The 22,712-nt window shown below is 40.8% G+C and overlaps 2 protein-coding genes across 2 annotated transcripts; both read right to left on the reverse strand.

Moving 5' to 3' along the window:
• On the reverse strand, positions 1–10,522 carry LOC146684094 (uncharacterized). The gene is made up of 8 exons (XM_085444729.1): positions 9,931–10,522; positions 9,315–9,353; positions 8,925–9,233; positions 8,477–8,785; positions 6,102–6,416; positions 5,832–5,981; positions 5,658–5,730; positions 1–3,561 (listed from the first exon to the last, which is right to left on the reverse strand). Exons 1-7 carry the CDS (start codon positions 9,962–9,964, stop codon positions 5,687–5,689), a joined length of 1,200 nt encoding a protein of 399 aa, XP_085300855.1. The 5' UTR covers positions 9,965–10,522; the 3' UTR covers positions 1–3,561; positions 5,658–5,686.
• A 4,317-nt stretch (positions 10,523–14,839) lies between these two features.
• slc25a33 (solute carrier family 25 member 33) lies at positions 14,840–22,258 on the reverse strand. The gene is made up of 7 exons (XM_085444730.1): positions 22,032–22,258; positions 20,152–20,325; positions 18,948–19,025; positions 17,739–17,839; positions 17,476–17,542; positions 16,498–16,778; positions 14,840–16,385 (listed from the first exon to the last, which is right to left on the reverse strand). Exons 1-7 carry the CDS (start codon positions 22,070–22,072, stop codon positions 16,186–16,188), a joined length of 942 nt encoding a protein of 313 aa, XP_085300856.1. The 5' UTR covers positions 22,073–22,258; the 3' UTR covers positions 14,840–16,185.
• Positions 22,259–22,712: the final 454 nt, after the last annotated feature.

Consider the following 22,712-nt stretch of genomic DNA (forward strand, 5'->3'; position numbering starts at 1 on the left):
TTTCCCTCAAAACAAAAACTCGTGGCACTGCGTCAACCCAACCTGCATATCCACTTAGTTATTCAGTATGTACCCTTTTCCCTCAACATACTGCTAGTAATGCAGGTGTTTTGAATTCATTGTGTATTTTTAAATATTTGTAGTTTACGGGTCCAACAATGTTTCCATTTTTCAGTTATCAAGTATATTTTGGACATTTTCAAACCAGCTGTAATGCAAGTGCCTCTGTGTATTTGGAGATTTAAAAAAAAAAAGTTTGGGTGGGGTTAAAAATGTAAAAGGTGCACTAGACGAGTGTTATGATTTGATTCAGTATAATTAAGCTGGATATCATATTTTTGTACTACATAATCCAACTTTAACATCAGCCGGGTTTGTTGTGATTTGTTTTGTATTCCTGTTTCAAAATTGTAACTATTAAAAACGAAGCTTATATATGTAAACATTTAAAGCTTTAGGTATTTTGTTTTTTATTGAAGTCACTTTATTGGGTACACCTATTCACCTGCTTGGTAAAGCAAATATCTTATTAGCCCATAACATGGTAGGTAGACGTTGACCTGCTGAAGTTCAAACTGACCATCAGAATGGGAGAAGAAAGATTATTTGAGTGACTTCTAACACTGCGTGGTTGTTGGTGCCAGATGGGCTGGTCTGAATATTTCAGAAACTGCTGATCTGGGATTTTCACACACAGCCATCTCTGGGGTTTACAGAGAATTGTGCAAAAAGAAAATATCCAGTGAGCAGCAGTTTTCTTTGTTGACGCCAGAGGTAAAAGGAGTATGGTCAGTCTGCTTTGAGCTAATAGTCGGACAAGAATAACTCAAATTGCCACTCATTACAACCAAGGTATGTAGATAAGCAACTTTGAATGCATAGCAGATGGACTGCAGCAGCAGCAGACCACACTGGGTGCCACTCCCATCAGCTAAGAACAGCAAGCTGAGACTGGGATTCACAAAGGCTCGCTAAAATTCAACAAAAGAAGACCGGAAAAGCACAAGTCTCAATTTTCTGCTTCAGTATTTGGGTGGTACGGTCAGAATTTGGCTCAAGTAACATGAGCATATAATAATCTTGTACCATGGCACAAAGCTCAGATCATCTCCAGCTGGTTTCTTGAACATGAGTTTAGTGTACTTATTTGGTTTCCACAATCACCAGCACAATACTCTAACTGGGCATCAGCCAGGCTTTTACACGTCGCTGCTCCTGCTCCTCTTTTCTAGTACTATGGCAAATTAATTTTTTGTACTATAATAAAAAACATAATCCCGAAATCCCAGTTAGGCCACTGAAAAAACCAAAAAGAAACAATGGTGTGGAAGAGTTGCTCAATCAATAGCATAGTGACCTCCATAACACTATGAAGCCACTGTGCCATTGGCTGACTGAAACCTTTAGTGTTCAGACCCCCAGGGGACACATACGCAGAGCACACTGAAAGGGACCAAGGAAAAGAAAAACAGGTGCATGAATGCTAGGGTGCAGCTGAATAGTCAGATTTGCTTAGCAGCGCTCTTGCATGAGGGAAGTGACCCAGACGTATCTGCATCTGTGAGGCAGCTTTTAATAAGAGCTACTCAAATTCTCTGAATACTAAGGAAAGGTGCTTCAGTGCTTCATGTGTTTGGCATAGGATAGATTAGACCAAGCTTCTGAGTTAATCTCATAGGGATGCATCATACGACCATCATGAAAACAGTTAAGAAAAGTGACAACCTGGCACAGATCATGTAAATATTAAAATATGTCCATTTCCATTACCAGTTTCTTTTGAATTCTCAACAACAGGCTGTTTATCACTCCCAAACTAATAGGATTGCTACTGTGATAAAATCTGCTTCTAGGTATGTTTTGGTGGGAATTACCTGACATGAAGAACAGGTTTATTTATATAAGATTGAGCTGTTTAGATCTTTAAGGAACACAACAGTTCGATTTGCATTTGCAGTGTCTGTACTGCCACACTTTTGGATCATCATGGAGCTTTATGTCAGCCGGGATAAGTGAACAGGGAGCTGGAAGGTTTGGAGTGTTGCATCTCCATCCAGCTATGAAATAAGAAAATAAGATGTAGTCTCATTTTGTTAGGCTATAAGTCCTGCATGAAACGACATGGTAAAGAACACATGCGGGTGAATTAAGAAGTGCATTTTGGATATTGTAGTTTCAGCACTGCACAGTACTGCTAGAAGCCCTCCTTCAATCTCCTTCACACCTTTCCTTGACCTCCTGACTTTTTCCAACAAACTCAAGGAAAAGTGTTCCGTGAAATAAGGTAGGAGGTAATTGTGTGGACTATTCAACCACACCCCACCCCACAAATCCACTTTGCACTAAAATTAGCACTCCCACTTACTACAAAAAAAAAAATAAAAATGCACAAATACATTTACACACACTTTCTAAGCTGCATGGTAATCATCGTGGGCTATCATTATCTAAGCAGTTGCTCAAGCGCCTGCAAGACAGTCACACACATAAACCGTCAAAATGTTCAAACAACCAGCAAATTCGTAAAAGTTGTCATGTGCAAGTTTATGATTTCTAGTGTGCAAATGTTAAAGAATGCAGTAAAAGTGCAGAGGGCTAACTAGACGTGCACAGTATTATCCAAAACAGAATACGGTTTATTCTGAAACAGCAACCTCTTCATTACATTGTTAATGACATAAGATGCATAGTAGTGTTGAACTTTACATACAAAAATGGCAATTTATTCTTTAAGGATCATTGATCTGTAGGCAAGTATGCATCGAGCCTTTAATGCCTCTCATTAGCGTCACTTTTTAAAAAAAAACTACATATACATAGATACCTACGTCACAGTTTCCCCAGTTTAGCTTTTAGTAGCAATTTCCACCTCATACATCACAGCAATAGTCATGTCTGAGTGAATCTCACAGCTACTCTGAGTCTTTATCGACTTGGATCCAGAAATAGTTTCTACAGTCCGTTAGACCGTGTCTGAAATCATTCACTACGCTTTGTTACTTTTCATTGAGTCCTGTGTAGAGGATTATGCTACTCAAATATGATGGGTAGGTGTTGACTAAATAAATACAGGCATGCATTTTTGTGATAAATATATATTACACCAAGGATTTTTTTCCCCCTAATGATTAATGCACATACTTCTGTGGCAGTTTGTTTCCTTTCTCATATTAGCCATTTTTCTTCTTCCGTGTTGGGCTTGTTTGCAGTGCATTGTGGGGTTGAATGAGTCCGCTAAATAGCATGTAGTGATCCCATACATTTTATAGTGAGGGATTTCAGACACAGTCTTCTGTGGTAGTGTCACAACGATGCAACGCTGAATGGTCACTCAGGTCTTTTGTTCTGCCACAGTAACAAAGACGAACGAAGTAACGCAGCCTTAGATTGGTCGGTGGTAATCACAAGTAAAGACTGTCTCATCCAGGATTTAGTGAAATGGTTCCAGCTGGCACCTTTTCCAAAAGGTGTGGTAGATTAGGAGCCAAGCTGGTTGGTTCTGTTTTTACATCTCCTGCCATCTAGATCCATGAAGGACACACGGAGAGCCCTGAAAATTGGCTTGAAAAGGGGAAATATATATTACTCTCCAATAAGTCAGTCAAGACACAAATTCTACAAAAGCATATAAGCAATAAATTAAACTACTAGAGTGGCTATAACGCACATGAAATTCATGTTTGTATTTTATTTACTTGATCAATAGCCTGGTTGCAATTACATTTTTTTTCAACTTTGTATTTAAGCTTGTAACTGACATTTATGCAATATAATCAAGTAAATGCAGAGTAAACACAAAGAATGTATGCTTAAATCCAAAGAGAATTTGAATAGTTTTCTTCAACATTATATATATATATATATATATATATATATATATATATATTATATATTAGTGCTGTCAAACAATAAAAATGGTTAATCAGATTCATCACAGGGTTACTGTGGATTAATTTTGATTAATCACGATTAAATATCATTCATTTTTATTCATATTAATTGCATTTAAATTTGCATGTGCAAACCGACTCGGAAAAAAAGGGGAAATATACACACTTAACACGTTTATTGAACATCTTGAACATTCGTGTTAACAAAAAACTCCATAAACATGTATCCACTCTCTCTCTGCCACTCTTGGGGAGGCACTTCAAGTCTTTGAAACGAGGAACCAAAGATATGTAAAGCGCGTGTTCTCAATGACATTAATAGGTCTGCAGTTTGTTGCAATCCACTTGTCAGTCAATATTTCCGAGGTAGACTTACTGAGTCCCCAATGCTGCGCGAGTGTACTGTCGCAAGCTGGGTGACGCTTTAGCCAAAGTCCTAGCAGCATCCCCAGCTAATGTATGCTTCACGTCGATGAGATATTTCAAGCTGGAAGTGCTTCGGTGAAAAGAAAATTCCTTCTTGCACAATGTGCATAATACTTTATGTCGGTTGACTGTTCCGTCTTGTTTTTTTTTAATACTCAAATTTCCCATTGAGCGAGCCAATGTGCGTTTATCATTTTCAATATTGAATTGATTGGTTCAGCTGCCCGTCACTTTCAGAACAACTCCCCATTTGCACATGTGCCAGGGTACCTCCACTTGGACAAATTGCCCAAAATACATTGACAGAAAAATTTCAGATTTTTTGACATACTGCACTCCAGATGCGTTAATTGCATTAAAAATTTAATCTCGTTGACCGTAATGACAGATTAGTTTGCGTTAACGGTTAATTTCGACAGCGCTAGTTTATATACTAAAAAAACACCACATTAAACTGTTTTTTAAAACAAATAATGGCAAAAATTAATAAACTTCTATCCCTGTCAGAAGATAAATTGTTACCATATTTTTCCGCACTATAAGGCACACTTAACATCCTTTAATTTTCTCAAAAATCGACAATGCGCCTTATAATCCGGTGCGCCTTATGTATGAATTCTGGTTGTGCGTACTGACCTTGAACCGATTTTATGTGGTACACGGCGCTCAAAAATCTGTCAAAAAATGTTTTAGTATGTCTTTGGTAAGCTACGAAGCCGCACCGCTTGACGGATTGTCGGAGCATTACGGCTACCGTAGTCAGGAGCCTCGCACAGTAATCTGGGTCCAAAACTCCGTCCCTTTCAGGTCCAAAACACTGCAGCATCACTGAGAGTTAAAAACTGTCTAAATTCTTTCATCTTTAATAAAATGATCAGCGTTGCTGCTTTGAATCACCTTGTTGTTGAATTGTGCTATACAAATAAACTTGCCTTGCCTTGCCTTTACCGGGTGTAACAATTAAGTTTAACATCCAGGCATCCATGAAAACAGAATGTATAAAATTTAATGGAGTTAGAAGTTAGCAGGAAGTTAGCTCGCTAGTTTCCTCCTAAACATCATATTGCATGTTCTGACTGAGAGATTTCTGAAAAACTTAAAACTTACAGCTCTGCTATCACTTCCAACATAAATGAAGACAGAAAACTTAACAACAGTGATATTTGTAGGGTTACTGAAGTTGGGCTAGCTGGTATATAATGATGTGCTACGTGATCGCTAGCGACACAGCTATGTTAGCATCCGGTGCGCCATATGTATGAAAACAGACCCATTCATCGACAGTGCGCTTTATAATCCGGTGCACCTTGTGGTTCGTGCAAGAATTATGTACTGAAATACCTTCAGGTATCTGCTGCCTGCATTCCAGATCACAGCTTGTTTGTCGATAAAGCAATATAAGTGTTGTCCACACCTGCCAACAGAAGCACACTTCTTACCCTTGGGTACATACACAGGATGCTTTCAGAAAAGAGAGTTATTCAAATCTCTGCTGCAGGTGAAAAAGGAACTCACAGGTTCTGGTCTCTCTCTCCAGCTCTGAGGGCTTCCTCTCCTTATTACACAGTACCTTGGCCACAATGACTATGATGATGAGAGCCACCACAAATGTCAGACCAGACACGAGCCAGCTGATACCCATTGGACTCAGGATGGGATCTGGATCTGAGAACGAGAGGACTTTTCTGTAGGTATGTGTAACTTGTATATCTAAATAAAACGAATATTTAAAAAAACAAAACAAAAAAACATGTTTTTTTATATCGACATGCAACAAAGTCTCACCTCTGACAGCTATAGGCAGGGGCTGGCTCTCTCTGGAGACGAAGGTACGCCCGCCTAGCTGGACCCGGTACAGGCAGTAATAGTAGCCCTCGTTGGAGCTCTGGGCGTTAGGAAAGGTGAAAGTGACGGACGGGGTGAGTGCGGGCAGAGTCTGGCGCACTGTGCCATTAGAGCGGATCAAACGCAGCTGGAAGGAACCCCCGGGGTACTGTTGTAGGGTGGAGCAGGTGATATTAAAACTTTGGCCTTTGATGACAGAACCAGCCGGGGCCTCAGCGGACGTGTTGTACCAGTGCTGGGGAGTCAGGAGCTCCACTGTAGACCAGCCAATAAAAATGAAACGGTGAAACTGGTTAATCAATGTCAGAATTTTAAAATAATGTCAAAAAAGATGGACAAATGGAGAAAAATCCAACATGGTTTCAGTTTTGGTCAAAATACTTTAAAAAACAAAATTCCCCAAAGAAGTCACTCACCAATTCCAATCACTGAATTTGGGTATTTCAATCACTTCAACATCCACAGGTGTGTAAAATCAAGCCCCTAGGCCAGTGGTTCTTAACCTGGGTTCGATCGAACCCTAGGGGTTCGGTGAGTCGGTCTCAAGGGTTCGGCAGAGCCTCCACCGTGACATGCATGGCTCATTTTGTGCACCAATAAAAAACATATGTCTTGAATTTGAAATAAATCATATTTTATTTTTCACTAAAGAGGGGTTCAGTGAATGCGCATATGAAACTCGTGGGGTTCAGTACCTCCAACAAGGTTAAGAACCACTGCCCTAGGCACTGCTTTTACAAACAGCTGTAAAACAATGGGTCGCTCTCAGGGGCTCAGTGAATTTCAGTGTGGTACTGGACTTTTTACCTGAGCAACAAGTCTAGTCCTGCAATTTCATCACTGCTAAATATTCCAAATTCAGCTGTTAGTGGTATTATAAAAAAAATTAAAGGAATTGGGAAAGACAGTAACTCAGCCACAAACTGGTAGGTCATGTAAAAAGTCACAGAGTGACAGCGGATGCTGAGCGCAGAGTTGGCAGAGGCCACCAATTTTCTGCAGTCATTCACTACAGACCTCCAAACTTCATGTGGCCTTCAGATTAGCTCAAGAACAGTATGTAGACAGCTTCACGGAATGGGTTTCCACGGCTGAGCAGCTGCATCGAAGCCTCACGTCACCAAGCACAATGCAAAGCGTTGGATGCAGTGGTGTTAAGCGCACCGCCACTAGCCTCTAGATCAATACAGACAAGTTCTCTGGAGTGACAAATCACGCTTCTGTCTGGCAATCTGATGGATGAGTCTGGGTTTGGCGGTTGCCAGGAGAACAGTACTTGTCTGACTGCATTGTGCTAAGTGTAAAGTTTTATGGAGGGGGATTATGGGGAACTCTTAATGCTTCAGCGTACCGAGACAAGTTGAACAATTTCATGCTCCAGCTTTGTGGGAACAGTGGCCCCCAGATGCCCCTTCCTGTTCTAACATGACTGTACACCATAGCACAAAGCAAGGTCCATAAAGACATGGAGGAGGAAGTTTGGTGTGGAAGAACTTGACTGGCCTGCACAGAGTCCTGACCTCAACCTAAAGGAATGCCTTTGGCATGAATTAGCGCAGAGACTGCGAGCCAGGGCTTCTTGTCCAACATTAGTGTCTGACCTACAAATGCCCTTCTGGAAGAATGATCAAAAATTCCCATAAACACACTCCTGGACCTTATGGAAATCCTTGCCAGAATAGCCATTATAGCCGCAAATGGTGGGCTGATATCATATTACAACCTATAGAGGGTTTTAATGGGGTGTCACTCAATTTTTTAAGTGTGTGTAAACAGATGAGTGAATACTTTGGCAATATAGTATATTTTCCTATCTAATCTGAACATTTCTAGCCAGTTGAGGGAACTGAGGTCGAGTTCATTCTCAGTCATCAATAACATTTTAATAATCTGACACACATTAATAAACAGTCAGATGTCGTACAATGGAAACAGAAATCTGCACAGACGCTTCTAAAATGCTGTTTTTGCTGTGTGAGCACCCATCTGTTTATGGCAGACATGCTGGGTGTGACTAACCAGTCTGAACCAGTCTGCCTGCTAACACTCTGTACATCTTCAAGGTCAGTTTTCCTTATCAAGATGTCTCCCACCGAGGTGCCTCTGTGCACTCTGTGAGTGCAGAAAATATTTTGCGAGTCTGATCATGCTGATCCTTTTGCATAGGCTCTTATGATAAAAAAAAAAGACACAAAAGACATCTGAAGTGTTCTTGAGTTTTCAGATTCACACCACAGCAGATTGCACAAAACATAATGTGCAACTGAAAAGGGCAATGGCGCAATAGTGTTACTGTCAAAGCAGCAGTGACTCACCTACAGTGATGTTGATTGCGTTGCTGGGTGGGGAACTGAGAAGCCTTGTAGGAAAGCCACTCTTGATCCTGTACCCACAACTGTAGCTGCCTTGGTGGAAAGTCTCTACATCGGACAGGGTGAGCTCCATCATATTCTGGGTCTGGTCTGCTCTCTGTGTAACCAGCGGTGTGGACACTCCATTTTTGTACAGGTGAAAGTCACTGAGGTGATGACCCAACAGAACCCTGCAGACAAAGCGAACGGACTCCCCGGGGAAGAACACAGTGTGGGGTGACATCAGGGTGAGGATGGGTGTTAAAAGAGTACCTGAGAGAATAGAAAAAAAATATAACCACAACATTACATTACATTTTTCAGTTATGACACTGACACTCAGTCCAGAGTCTTTATGTATCAACAAAGCAGAAATGACTCAGCACTGGTTCTCAGCACTGTTCGATCTCACCTGAGCACTTCACGCTTGCATCGTTCTCATGGGTGCAGTGCAGGTTGCTGTTGAGGACAACACTGCAGTGTAATAAACTGCTCTCCTGTCCAGAGCACTGGACTTGATGCAGCCAGATAGGTCCACTGGCTTTACGAAATCTTAGACCATTATGGACATTTTCAGCCAAGCCACAACCTAGCTCCAAGCACACTACATCAGCGGCCCGGAAATCCCATCCGTAGTCGCAGACAGTTCCCCATTCCTTGTGGCGAAGCACCTCAACTCTGCCAGAACAATTGTTGTCCCCATCCACTAGTCTGACCCCACCTGAGGATCAGGAGGAAACTACTTAGACATACAAAGTGCAAGCCTGTGAATGCAGGAGGTTTAAATCAGTTCTAGGCTTACCGAAAGCGGTCACTCTATCCCACAGAGCACCCAGCAGGCCTGAAAGGAAATAACAAAAACAAAAGAATAGTAGCCATTTTCTTGCTTGTTCATTATTAGAGAGTCCAGTTTTGGTGGGAGTGGGAAACTACAGCTACAACCTTGTGATCCGTTAATGGTTTGTGAAGCCGTAAAGATGTGCCTGATAGGCTTTCTACCTGATTTCAGTGGACTAGATGCCTCAGATGTCACCCAACAATTCATCAAAGTTGCAATAACTGTCCATTTTAAAATAGCACTCACTAAGACCTTCATGAAGGTCACATTGAAAAACATTTTAGCTGAGCAATTCCGATGCAATTCGCAGTAAAAGTTATATACCATAGTGGTTACTGTTTATATAAGCTAACGAAACAGTTTTGTAACGTTAGAAATCAGTTTGCCCACTTATATGATTTTAAGCAGATTTTTTGTTAGTTTTTTTAGTTTCACGTGGGTGAATACATATATAATGTGTAACCAACGACAAAGTCCTACCTGGTTATCTTATAATCACCAGAATATGAGCCACCAACCTCAGAGCAACCTAATTCACATACAGCTGGAAGACAGGCCAAGCTAGGCATTTTTAGCTTACCCGTTAAAAGGATGTAAAGGAATCCCATCAGCATCTTCTCCTCAGCCTTCCATCGGCTGTGCAGGGAGCCCGTTGTCTTGCTGTTGGTGCAGACAGCCGCTGAAACACATCGGCTAAGAAGACTCGGGTGGGCTACTGAACCAAGCAGAAACTCACGAGGAAGAAAGGGCTAACGGCTAACCGAGTGTAAACAGCTAACAGTGGGGCAGCAGCGGCCGTAGATAAAAACATTATCGAGATATGAGCAGTGGCAGACAATGGAGTGGTGAACAGTGGATTCCTGCGCACAGATCAAGTGAGTCTCCTGCTGTTCATTGTGACGAATCCAGGTGTTGCAAACAGCGTTGCAACGTCCATAGCTACCTACGTGCCTTCTGGCTGCCGTACTCACGTCAACGGTGATATTAGCCAGCCAGGTGCTGAGTTCTTCGCTCGTGCTAGGCCCTGCTAGATTGGATCAGCTCTGCTGCGACCCGCCCAAACAAATTCCTAACAACCAATCCTCCAACCTATCCAGACGGTACTAACGAATCACAGCACAGCTGCTCTCCCAGCCTCGGCTCCTTCTCTCTACCACAGACAGGGGTCACCATCCAGCCGCAGTGCTACGCTGGTCTCACCTTTCGTCTTTGGAAGTGGTGGACTGCAAAAACCATTATCACCAAGTACAGATACCGATACTTTTAACTTATGCAGGCGGAATTTGTGGGGTAAAGCACGGTGTCAGGATTTATAGCATGAATGCATCACTAATATGCTAAAAATCAATACGTTTTAATGACCACTACATATTTGGATTTTTTGCTTTCCCATTGATTTAACAGTCATAATGGGCATTCATCCCTGTTCTTTTTTCCAGGATGGATTGATTGTGCAGCATACACCATTACTTTACTTTAAAAACCAGAATTGAGTGCACACGTTTGATTTTATTTTGGATTTTCTTTCATCTTTAAGGGTCCAAAATGTACAAGCAGATTTTAATATGTACATTACTCACTTAAGTCTTTTAATAAGTGGTGCTGAAGGTTCTACAGTGTCTTTTGAATTGACAAGACCAAGCGTTATTATATTATTGTTAGTGATTAGGATTTACTACAAATGGTCAGTCACTGGACTGACCAATATTGAGAACAATGGCAAAGTCCAAGGAATTATAGATTTACATATGTTGGGAAGGTCTCTTGGAGTCATTTCCAAACAACTGCAGATTCTAAGGTCATCAGTTCAAAAAAACTGTGCATAAGTACAAGTTATTCAGATGTGTCACCACGTTGCCAAGTTCTGGAAGAAGGCCCTAACTGTCACCCTCAGATGAAAGGAAATTGGTTAGGATGTTCAGGAACAACCAAAGCTCAATCCTGCCATGAACTGGAAATTGCTGGAACACCAGAAGTCTCTGTCCACAGTGAAGAAAGTTTCACTTTGCTGAGAAGAAAAAAGGATCACCTGCTCCAAATTGATGCCTTCAAGCGCCACTGAAATTTGCTGACAAAAATTATTTGGCCACAATTAAAAAAAATATGTAAGGTAAAGGTGAGGCTTTCAAACATAAGAACATTGTATCATTTGTCAAGCACGGTGGTGGTAGCATCGTGCTCTGCGGCTGTTTTGCTGCCAGTGGGACTGGTAAATTGGACAATGTGGATAGAATGATGGAGGACGACTACCTCCAAATTCCCAAACACACATCAAAACTGGTTTTGGAAAGGCTGACGCAGGTTAACATGAAGCTTTTAGACTGACCTTCCCAAGCTTCGACCTCAACCTTGTTAAAAAATATATGGACTACACTTAAAAGCAGAGTCTGTTCCAGGAAACCAACCAGTTCAAATAAACTCTACCAATTCTGCCAATAAGAGCAATCAATTATCAAGCCAAAAGTATGGCAGAAGCTTGTTGGTGACTACAAAATGAATCTGGTTGAGGTGCAACATGTCAACTAAATATTAAATGGTAAAAATGGTAAATGGCCTGTATTTATATAGCGCTTTACTAGTCCCTAAGGACCCCAAAGCGCTTTACATATCCAGTCATCCACCCATTCACACACACATTCACACACTATTAGTGGGAATGTATGTATATACTTGAGCCTGTATGTATACTTTGGAGAAAATTCCAAATTAATTTGTACTTTGCACCCAGTTCATGTTTTTTAAAGTCATTAAAGATGTTTGCTGTACAATCATTCCACCCTGGAAAAAAACAGTTCAAAGAAATCATTAAAAGCCCAAAATTAACATGATATTCATGCTCATGAGAATATGCAAACTTCTGACCACAGCTATAAGTTTCCTGGATCTTCGTTTCCTCTCTGGAAGGACAGTGCCAGTGTGCTAAGGGTATTTTTCCTCCTCGTCTCTTCATTTTCTGTTTTCTGCTCCGAGTTCTTATTTTCACAGTTTTTCATGTTTGTATAAAATGTTGTCATAGCAGAAAAAATCCTTCCTGCACGCATCACTGTCTGCTGTGTTTTCATTTACAGCCACAAAATAATTCCACAGGAGTCTCCTTTTTTTCCTGCCATCATGCTCTCACTCACTGTCTGCTCAGCACTGTTGAGTCATATGATCGCACACTACAAAACACAATAGAGCACAGCAGGCATCTCCCTTCATTTTGAAATTGAAGTGTGTGTGAATGTGTAACGATCTAGTTGCAATGCCCATGTTGATATTGATACTATGGATATTTGGATCAAACCACCCACTCATAGCTGTAGAGATACCTGGAAATGCCAGGCTCTGTACTATCACAGTACATACAAAACACAAAATTTGGTTTAATGTGACAGCAGATTTTCAGGTTTCCAGTCTTCTGTTGTACCAATTTAGAGAGTCCATGCAAACTGTAGCCTTAGTTTCCTGTTAATTAGCTGACAGGAGTGGCACCCAGTGTGGTCTGCTGCTGCTGTAGCTCATCTGCGTCTAAGTTTGACATGTTGTTGACAGTCTCTTACCTCTTGTGTGTATATATAATGATGTGAAACAGTATTTGGCCTCTTGTTTCAGATCACGAAACAAATTGTAGTATTAGACAAAGATAACCAGAGTAAATCCAAAATGTAGTTTTTAGATGATGGTTTCATTTATTAAGGGGGGAAAAAAAGAAATGCAAACCTACCTGGCCCTGTGTGAAATAAAAATAATTGTTCCCTAAGTCTAATAACGGTTTGGCACCCATGGGAGCAAGAACTGCAATCAAGTATTTGTTTTTCACATCACTGTGGATCTTTGCAGTTGTTTTAATTCAGCCTCACTGGACAGTTTTCGAGCATGAAGACCTGTTTAAGGTCATTGCAAAGCAACTCAATCAGATTTTATCATTTTTATATGATATATGATATGTTGCTTTGGGAGATCTGCATCACGTTGTCAGGTTGCACACTACGTTTTCTATTTACTCTGCTTATTTTTTACTAATATTAAAATTTGTTAATTGTGAGAAAGATTTTTAAAGAAATCAGGAAGGGAGAAAATACTTTTTCATTGCTCTGTGTATTTGAGAGATAAAATGCAAAACAGAGCTAGAGCAACTCCCTCTCTCTCAAATTTAAATATTAACTTAAATAATCGTGAGTTACCAAGGGCTTTACTAGTAAATATAAAAACAGTTTTTAAAGCCTTTATAAAAGGGTGACCTATCAGGAAGTCACACCCTGTATACGTTTCCTAGAATGGGAATTCCACATGACAGCCTTAGCCGCAGTCCTTTGGTCAGAAACCTGTTTGTGCTGGTTGGAGAGGGCCATGTGAGTGAATCAACTAAAACAAAATGCAGCAGAAAGGACAAGTTCTTGATGATTCACCACTGAGCACTCAGATGGTTTCCCAAAACGTGTGACTAACAAATACCTGCTTTTATGGCATTTTTCTTTCATTTCACGAGATGTCTTAGATGATGAGGCTGTGGTTTTGTCCCCCACACATGACAACCCCATCCCAGCACATGCAGATATAAACAGAGCTAAAGCCAAAGCAGATCCAAAACTACTTGTAGAGGCTTAAAATGACCTTGAAATGAACTTCATCCAATCAAGAATTTGCAATGGCAGTTGTCATGTAGTCCAAATGCAACATGGCAGTCAAGGCCACCTTACTCAATTATTTTTGAAGCCTGTGTGGACTCTAAAAATAAAAAGGTAAGGTAAGGTGCTTTCATTTTGAAACAATACCCTTTGTCTATGTTGATAAAGAGATATAAAAGCCTGTTATTATTCAATAATAAACATGCCATTTTTTGGAAATGATATCTCATGATAATGGGTGATGTATGGGGAAGGAGCACACACATTTCACACATTAAGCTGACTCTTAAAAAAGTCAATAGTTGTAAAAGCTCTGCTGGAAATGTCTGTCTCTCACATATGTAGAGGGACTGCAGCAACCACCAGCTCAGTCATTCTGGCCTTAAACTAACCCTGATGGTTATTTTTCAATTAAAAGTTGAACTCTTTTAGGCACTAGGCTTGAACTTCGCAGTCACTGATAATTCTGTGACCAGAGTGCAGTACCATCATCATACCAGCCGTAACAAGCAGGCTGCTCACAGCTGATGGCTATTAAGTATTTCACAACTTCTCTGATCTGTGTCCTGTTTACAAAAATGGGCCATTTCTGTTACACTGCAGTTTCCAAAATAGGTACTCGTACACCTGCAGCTAATACGTTACCCATGTTTTCTACTGGATATTTCCTATTCCCTGGAGCAGTGATCAGCCTGAACCCACAAACATCTGCTCTGCTTTTACACTGAATGTACTTTTACTAAAAATCCAATTTGAGTTCTCTGAAATTAAATAAAAGCTATAGTTTGATGACATGAATTTCTCTCTTTGGTCAATTTATTTATCCAGCCCAATGAGGCTGTGGTAAACATCTTGATGTGTACATGACTTAAATTTCACTGCCTTTAAGTAGTGCTTTATTTGTGTTTCAACATCTGTTCTGAATGTCTTTAACATGCTCGTTAAACGCTCTCATTTTTATAATATAAAAATAAATAAAACTAAACACCTTCAAAAGTGAAACAAGCAAACACACTCTGGGAACTAAACTAGAACAAAAAACCCAAAAACCACATGCATGCAGACTTCCCCTAAACTGGTGGTTCTCAAACTTGTTCTGTTCACACACTAGAATTTTTGGCAGTCAATAACAATTTAAAAAAAAACCTAAAATGTAAAAACTGCCCAGATTGAATTAAAAACAAACTTGTTTATTTCTCCCCAGGTTCTCTGTGTACCCACTCGCATTTGTTCCCCATCACAGTTTGAGAACCACTGCTTAGATCTATCATCACACAGAACAGTCTCACTGGCTGATTAGTCAATACCAGTGACGCTTTTTTGGCCATTGTTATGGATGAACACATACACAACATCAGGCTTTACTCAGACACGTAGACAATAAAACACAAGATGATCGCACACAGGGTAGACTAAATAAAGCGACACTTTCGTGTTTACTCGTAGTCGGCTCAGTGCCTCGTTCAGTCCACTTAGTTTGAGGGATTTTTTTGTATCGTTGCGCAGAAAAATGCTCATACTTCATGCTTTATCCTCGTTAACAGATAAGGCAGATTTTTACAACACAACTATTTTGTCAGACAACTGATGCATTTTATTGAGCCACTGGTCAACTAACCATCCATGTTTTCATTATATTGCAAAAGGTGCCTATTTTCTCTTTTCCACAAAAGAAAACATACAGTTAAGTCTGTATATGTGTAATATATTAATGAAAAAATATGATACATTTCTCTGTTAACTTAAACTTTAAACCCAGCAGATTGTGGCAAAGTATAACAAGAACCGAAAATAATCTAGAACTGCACTTTTCAGTGCTTCTCAATAATATTCCTTCAAACCTGTCAAATCGTGCATGCTGGTGGAATTTCCACTGATACAAGGAAACAAACACGATCCAAAAACAATAACAGAACAAAAATAATTTAATTAACTTAAAGTTAGTCCTCAGAGAAGATGACCTTTTTCCACAGGTTTGGAGGTTCAATGAGTACCATGACCTCTTGTGTATTTTTAACAAGCTAACAATATGTCAATAAAATGTTGTGTTTAGCTCTTTGGACGACAGTACAACCTGCTTTAGTTCCATCTTGAGAGTCTTTGTAGCACCACATCAAAAAAAAAAACTATGTGCTGCATTTTCAAAAGTCTATAGGCCCAGTGTGCTTTGGGTTCTGCGTGACATCCACAGTTCGTCAGGAAAATCCCCAGTTTCAAACATGTCTTTACTTGGAGTCTCCCAGCAGATGGACAATGAGTTCATATGTGGAGAGGACGATGGCTGTGTTAGGGATTTGCCTAATTAGCTGTGGAACGAGTCCTCTATAAAAAGCTGCATAGCCTTCTTCCACTGCTATTAACCTCCCTGTCTGGAAAAAATACTTGTACTTGCTGCCTTCCTCGCGCAGCCTTGTCCGAATGACCTCTGTGGGGACACACAAGAAGAATTGGAAAAGGTTAACTATTAAGTTTCCTCTTCTCTGACGTTAGTCATGTTGTAATAGGTAAACAATGGGTGTGGGTGTGTGTGTGTTTACCGTGTGGGTAGGCTATGCAGGATGCACAACCCTTTGAAAAAGCAGCTGCCATCATGAGGCTGAGGAAGTCTGACGCTCCTTTCTCCTTTTCACCGTTAGGCGAGCTGAACTGCCTCTTGGCGAGTTGTTTCTTCAGTGTCTCATAGATGAGGAAGCAGATCATTGTTTCTGAAATGCCAGCGTAGGACGCAGTCAGGCCACGGTAGAAGCCCCGGACTCCCTCTGTTTTGTAAACATATCGAGCACACTGCAGTGCATTCATCTTCTTCTCTCCTCTGGCTCTGAAAAGTTAAGACATGCTCATTAGTGACAAAAATCACATGTGGTGAAGGGGTTAATGGAACAATCATGGTTTTTTTAACCATCCGTTACAAGTATCACAAGACACCAGAGGCCAAGAACTGGAATAAATAAAAAGTTGAAGTCATAATGTAAAGTTACAAAAGAACAATTTTCTTATTGTGTGAATGCTTAGTCAACTGTACACTGAAGCATCATCGAGTTTCCTTATTGGGATGAACAAGCAGCTGGTCTAACCTTGACTGAATGTTGCTTTAAGTTATTAAACCCTCCTTCAACAAGCTGCTCTTTGTGTTACAAGATATGAGTTTTCTCTTCAAAGACAGCCTGAACAGACCTGCTCCTGTGACCTCACATGATACTACTGCCCTGTACTTGGCAAATCAAATATGGACTCCTCTTCTGCGTGCAGGTCAGTGCGTCAGCAGTGTGTATTTATGGAGCTGGGTCACACGCTCAGCCTCGTGCACTGCAGAACCCAAGGACAGTACCAAGAAGGTAGGCTCAATTTAACGGTTTCTGTTAAGGTCACGGTATATGGAGTACATTCATACCCACTGAGACTCTGGAATAGGCCAGACCGTTTTACACAGATCTGAAACTGAACACTACGGTGTCTAAAGAAAAACTAAATAAATCTTATACATACGAGATAGAAGAAATGAACTGTACACCTACTTTTTCTCCAGCTGCATCCTAGTCTTGACCATCCAGATGGGGTTCATCAGAGAGTTGGTAACAAAAGCTGAAAATAGGAGCAAAATGAGGATATTCAGTATTATCCCTGGACAATAATATATGAAAGTGATCCCATAACAGCAGCCAATGATGAAGCTGTCCACATGATATACAAATATAAGTGATAACATTTTTGCACAGAACTGAAGTGCGTTACATTTTACTAATGTTAATGACACGCATGTCAAATTTAGAAGTCTCACCTGCAACACCAGCAGATGACATGTGTACCAATCCACTATTAGGGACAAACAGCCCATTGAACAGCTCTTTAGATTTCGAGTATGCAGCAAAGTAGATGGCTCTAAAAAACACAGAAACACAGACTGTTAAGAACTCTGCACAGAGGCATCAACGTGCTTATTTATGGATGCCTTTTTTTTAAGAAAAGTAAATGTGGTTTCATAACAATTATGTAATGACTCCATTCAGGCTGCTGTGAGCCTTTGACAGTGCGCATCCAGAGCAATCTGTTCCCTGCCCTCTCTGCTTGGCTTCTGGAACACACAGTCATTGCACCAGAACGAGCTGAATAAGCACTGGGCACAACATATGCCCACAGAGCTGCTCTGAATATCAGCTGGCCTGAAGAGTGGAGAGACAGTGGAACTACTGACCAAAGGATAATCCTGTGGTTACTAATTAACCAACAGGGAAAAGTACCTGTACTAATCAATAACCTTTTTCACTTTAACATAGTCCCAAAGTCTAATCGGCTTTTAGGGCATAAGTATTATGACGATTCATTTCACACTTTTATTGCTGTTGTGTAGCAAAGTTTACATTCAACACTATCAGCTCCGGGGAAACAGGAAGAAGTACTGACTCTTTGCTGACACTAAAAATAGAACAAATGGCATGTTGTTTCACAGCCAACAATATCAACATACTCTCGCCACAGCATCTGTTAATACCAAACCTCATTCACAGAAGCCCATTTATCTAGAGTTTAAACAATTACTAATGTATAGGCAGCCCGCCCAGATGAGCAAAACAGCTCAGTCACGAAACCGAGGCAGGGGGCAGACAGACTCGGAAGTTGTTGGCATGATAACGGCTTCCTGTTTATAGACAGTTTGTTTTCAACCACGAGAAGAGAAACATAAGCAGGGTCTCCTCCTTTTTGTTTTTGGTTAGAAGTTGTGGTTTAAAACACTCTGAAGTGTCTATGCTCATTAAAAACTGCAAACTCAGAAATAATTGCTCCATTTTACTTCCTCTGCTTTGTTTATTGTTTCTGAAAAAGAAAACATCTCATTGTGCGTTTAGCTGCCAACAGGAAGTATCACTAATACAGAAACTTTTTGTTGAGACTTTAAAATAAAATAAAAAAAATGGAAAGAATGTGGTGACAGATGAAAAAGAAAAAAGAGCCACTAACATGTGAACGGTTAACATTGAATTCATTGTACCTTGAAGGGGCAACACCCACAAGGTTCGGACCCAGTCCACGGAAAAGAGATCTTGGTCCCTCTTTTTCAAGAATGGATCTAAAACAGAAGCAAAGGACCACCAGACATTAAAGACAGATTTATTGAATGACCTTTAAAAAAAAAAACAAAAAAAAACCTTGCACTGCCACACATGTTAAACTGTCTCCATATTTGCTGCAGCAAGTGTCTGTGCAGGGTTGTTCCAGGTTCTATTAGGGGATTTAATCTGATAGCTGCAATCGTGATCCTGCAATCGCTCTGAGTGTTACACCAGCCCAGTTCACTTGAGCTGGTACTGAACCCAGTCCATCTGACAGCGTTTCACTTGTCACGTCGACGGTGTGTTCAGTGTTTTTTTTTTAACTCTTTGAAGGAAATTTGATCTCTATGTGACAGTCTACTCTGTGTGGGACTGACCAAAGAGGGAGGCTACAACTTCAGTGTGGGTTATTTTCTGTAATGTAAACCTAGTCAATCAAGCAGGGTCCATGCATTCCACTCCTCTCATTAACACTCAAAACCTCTACTCAGTGAGAAGAGATGTTTATGTCTTACAGAATACGCAGTTTTTATAGCCTACTGCTGAGGCCGACACCAGTCTCGACCTGTTCAGTCCTCGGAGTGTTATATAAAGTTGATGGCACTGTGGTTAAAACCTCCCCACTGGAACTGCTTCTAGTCTTTCCCAGCCTCAAGCATATTCATTAAAGGACCACTTTAATGGACGCCATAAAGACTGGTTTTATCCATATCTTAAAGCTTCATAGAAAAGGACTGTTCTGTCTCTTCAAAAAGCTGGTAAAATGGAGTTGATAGGAGCAGGATACAGTGCCCCTAATCCCCACTTAATATAGGACAGGATTAGAGGCATCGTTTTAAGACTACGAAAGCAGAAAGCAAATGACAGCCTCCCAACCCACTTCCACAGACCACATAAGAACCTCACAGGAGTTTATACAACTATTTGACTCAAACATTACCACACAAACACTTTACATCGACAGGTCAGGCAAGCCTAAATACACAACAGTTGTGTGCCAACACAAATAATAATAAAGTACCCAACGCGTCACAAAGGAACACACTGTCCTAATTTGCAGGTAGGGAAATTCAAATGCCGCAGGGAATGGCTCAGACAGGTTGCTGCAGCTCCATTTGCCTGACAACAACACAAACATCTTACCTTAGGACCTGCAGCAGTCCAGGTGTGACACCCCCTGGTCGGATAACCCCCGTGCCACTCAGGGTGCCAAGTTGAACCTGGAAGACAGGCCGGAGGGTGAGGCCTGAGGACTGCAGCCGTGTCTTCAACACCTCCAGGGGACAGGTCACGATGGCTCCCATTGTACCACTACACCTGCACATAGAAAAATCAGGATTATTGGCCTTAGGACGTTTAATATTTTGCAGAGCAGAGAAGGTGATACTTCCTCAGTCCATCTATTAAATGACAGCCAACCTGCTTAGAGTAGTGAGAGTCTATTTTTTTGGCCATACTTTGACTGAGTAGAGTGTTTTTATAATGAAAACAGCTTAAGAGCTTACTGGGCCAAGTGCAATGAACATCTACGGTCAAAGAACAGGTCATTTAGTCTGCTGTGGAAACACTGTGCGTTAACCCGACACATCTGGCAAAGGAGTTTTACAGCTCAGACTGTTTAATTACACTTGGAAAAGTGCACACAGTATTCTCATTAATTTCTGCACAAACTATTTATTTAGGTCTTTATAGCATTCTCTGGTGCAGCTTTATTAAACGTGTAACCTTGTCATTGACAAGCTTAGAAGTCTAGAAGAGATTAGATTAAGCTTCTCTGTGTCTGAAGGACAGAGTCAAACATCTTAGCAAAAGTAACCCCTGACCCAGTTGTGCATTCTCTGTTCACTAATCATTCATCCTCCCCTGTTGGGGTTGCACAGAAAAATCTACTCTTGCATAGGTAGACGTTACGTAATCAAACACACACATACACGCAACCCTGTTGAAATAAAGCGTTAGATGAGCCACCCAGGGAAATGGATAGAACAGTGCGCACAGTTGATATTACCAGCTCGACTTTAAACAGAAAAGGCTGGCTTAAAAGCTCAGCCGGCATCCCCACTTTAATGTATAATGTCTAATGTAAATTCAATTTTCATTGTGTTTTCAAGACCACATGTGTATCACTGGGCATTTCACAAGCCAAGATCAGTAAATACCCTTAAGGCCAGCCGTAACAATTTCAAGGGGAAAATGGCGTCATTAAAAAAACAAGCCAATGATGTTACACGCGACCTTAACACTAAGCCGATGCTACACGGCTTCTCAATCTTAAATATTATCAGCCTAATTACAAAAAAATACTCAGAATTTGAACAGCTGGTGCTGGCATCGCTAGTATTGATATATGTCCAGCTTTTCAGGATTACATAGCACAGAAGGACATGACAGAGCTAAAGGCTCTCCTCTCGTGACTGCACCACAGGCGTCACAAACGCGACGACACGCTTACATATAGCCGCAACTTCACAATATCGACACACGCTTCACAATGTTAGTTTTTACACAGTGTAAAATTTTAAACACGATGTTATCATCCTCAAAAATATTACGACATCCCACAATTCCAAACGTTTCAACATCCTAATGCTAACTAACGGTAGCTAACCGGCATTAGCAAACTTCTGCACGCTAGCTCACCCACGGGAATAAAAGCCGGGGTTTTCATTGTTCACCGCGGCGTTACCTGGATTATTAGTCTAAGATATGGATTGGTAACACAAACGTTGCTCGCCTCTTTTATGTAGTTACTAAAAGACACAAAAAGCCCCACCGCTGAAGTGAAAATAGAAACGTGTCCGACTATAATTAAATGGTCACGAAGTACCGACACGAGCTAGCTCCCGTTTCTGTTTCAGCATGTTGTGGCTGTGGGCTCTCACATATAACAAATGCCTTAAATTAATCATGTTTAAAGTAGTTATATAGCTATTAAGTAACACGTTGCCCAAGCTTCTCGTGTTGTATTAACATGTGAGCTATTAATACCGTGAATTTGAAGCGAAAGCATTAATGAGACTTACCCCCCGGCGAAGAGATGCAGCAGCGTGTCTTTTTGTGCCATATTTTTCTTTGTTTTCAGAAGTCCAACATATTTTTATCACTTTTTCGAACAAAGTCGCGCTTGTACCGAGGAGAACACACTGCTATGGTTTTATGTTCCCAGTCTGTTCCTGTTCGTCTTCCTGCGTCCCTCTACAGGCTTAGTGGAGCGACAGGGTGACCTGAAGAGCCGATCGTGCTGACGTCAGAGGGCGGGCTGGTGGGTGTTGTCCGTGACGTAGGCCCATGTGTTCGCCCTCCCTGCGCCTTTGCTTGTTTCAAGTTATTATTATTCAAATTATTATTACATAAGTACTGGTCCTACTACTGGCATCAACAGCAGAAATCGATGCCTCCTGACTCCAACAAAAACACTTTTGTGTTACTTTTGCTCTTCATTGGGGAATTATAGTTTATGACTCAAACCAACTCTTTAGTGGGTGCATAGGTGGAGGTATGCTCTGAAAAAAAGAGGAATCAAAGTCAGTATAGAAGCAAGGCATAAGACAGAAATACCGAACATGCTAATCTGTAAACATATCACAGACCAATTATCTAACATTTGCTACCTCAAGCTTCTGCACATGTGCCTGTAACGAGCCTGGAAAGAGGGATATAAAAAGTAAAAACAAGTCAAGTCAAGTCAAGTCAAGTCAACTTTA

Source organism: Copadichromis virginalis, linkage group LG20 (assembly GCF_057382275.1).
Source record: "Copadichromis virginalis isolate Kocher_CV1m ecotype Utaka linkage group LG20, C_Virginalis_male_GT1.1, whole genome shotgun sequence".
NCBI lineage: Eukaryota > Metazoa > Chordata > Actinopteri > Cichliformes > Cichlidae > Copadichromis > Copadichromis virginalis.

Bases quoted from the DNA above. Each gene is read 5' to 3' on its own strand.
- LOC146684094 (XM_085444729.1), bottom strand. From the start codon at position 9,964: ATGCTGATGGGATTCCTTTACATCCTTTTAACGG. The intron at 5,982-6,101 runs GTGAGACTTTGT...TCTCGTTCTCAG, and splicing joins CCTGCCTATAGCTGTCAGAG to ATCCAGATCCCATCCTGAGT. The intron at 5,731-5,831 runs GTGAGTTCCTTT...TTCTGTTGGCAG, and splicing joins GGAGAGAGAGACCAGAACCT to GTGTGGACAACACTTATATT.
- slc25a33 (XM_085444730.1), bottom strand. From the start codon at position 22,072: ATGGCACAAAAAGACACGCTGCTGCATCTCTTCGCCGGGGG. The intron at 17,543-17,738 runs GTGAGACTTCTA...TCCTATTTTCAG, and splicing joins GTCATCTGCTGGTGTTGCAG to CTTTTGTTACCAACTCTCTG. The intron at 16,386-16,497 runs GTAAACACACAC...GTGTCCCCACAG, and splicing joins CTGCATAGCCTACCCACACG to AGGTCATTCGGACAAGGCTG.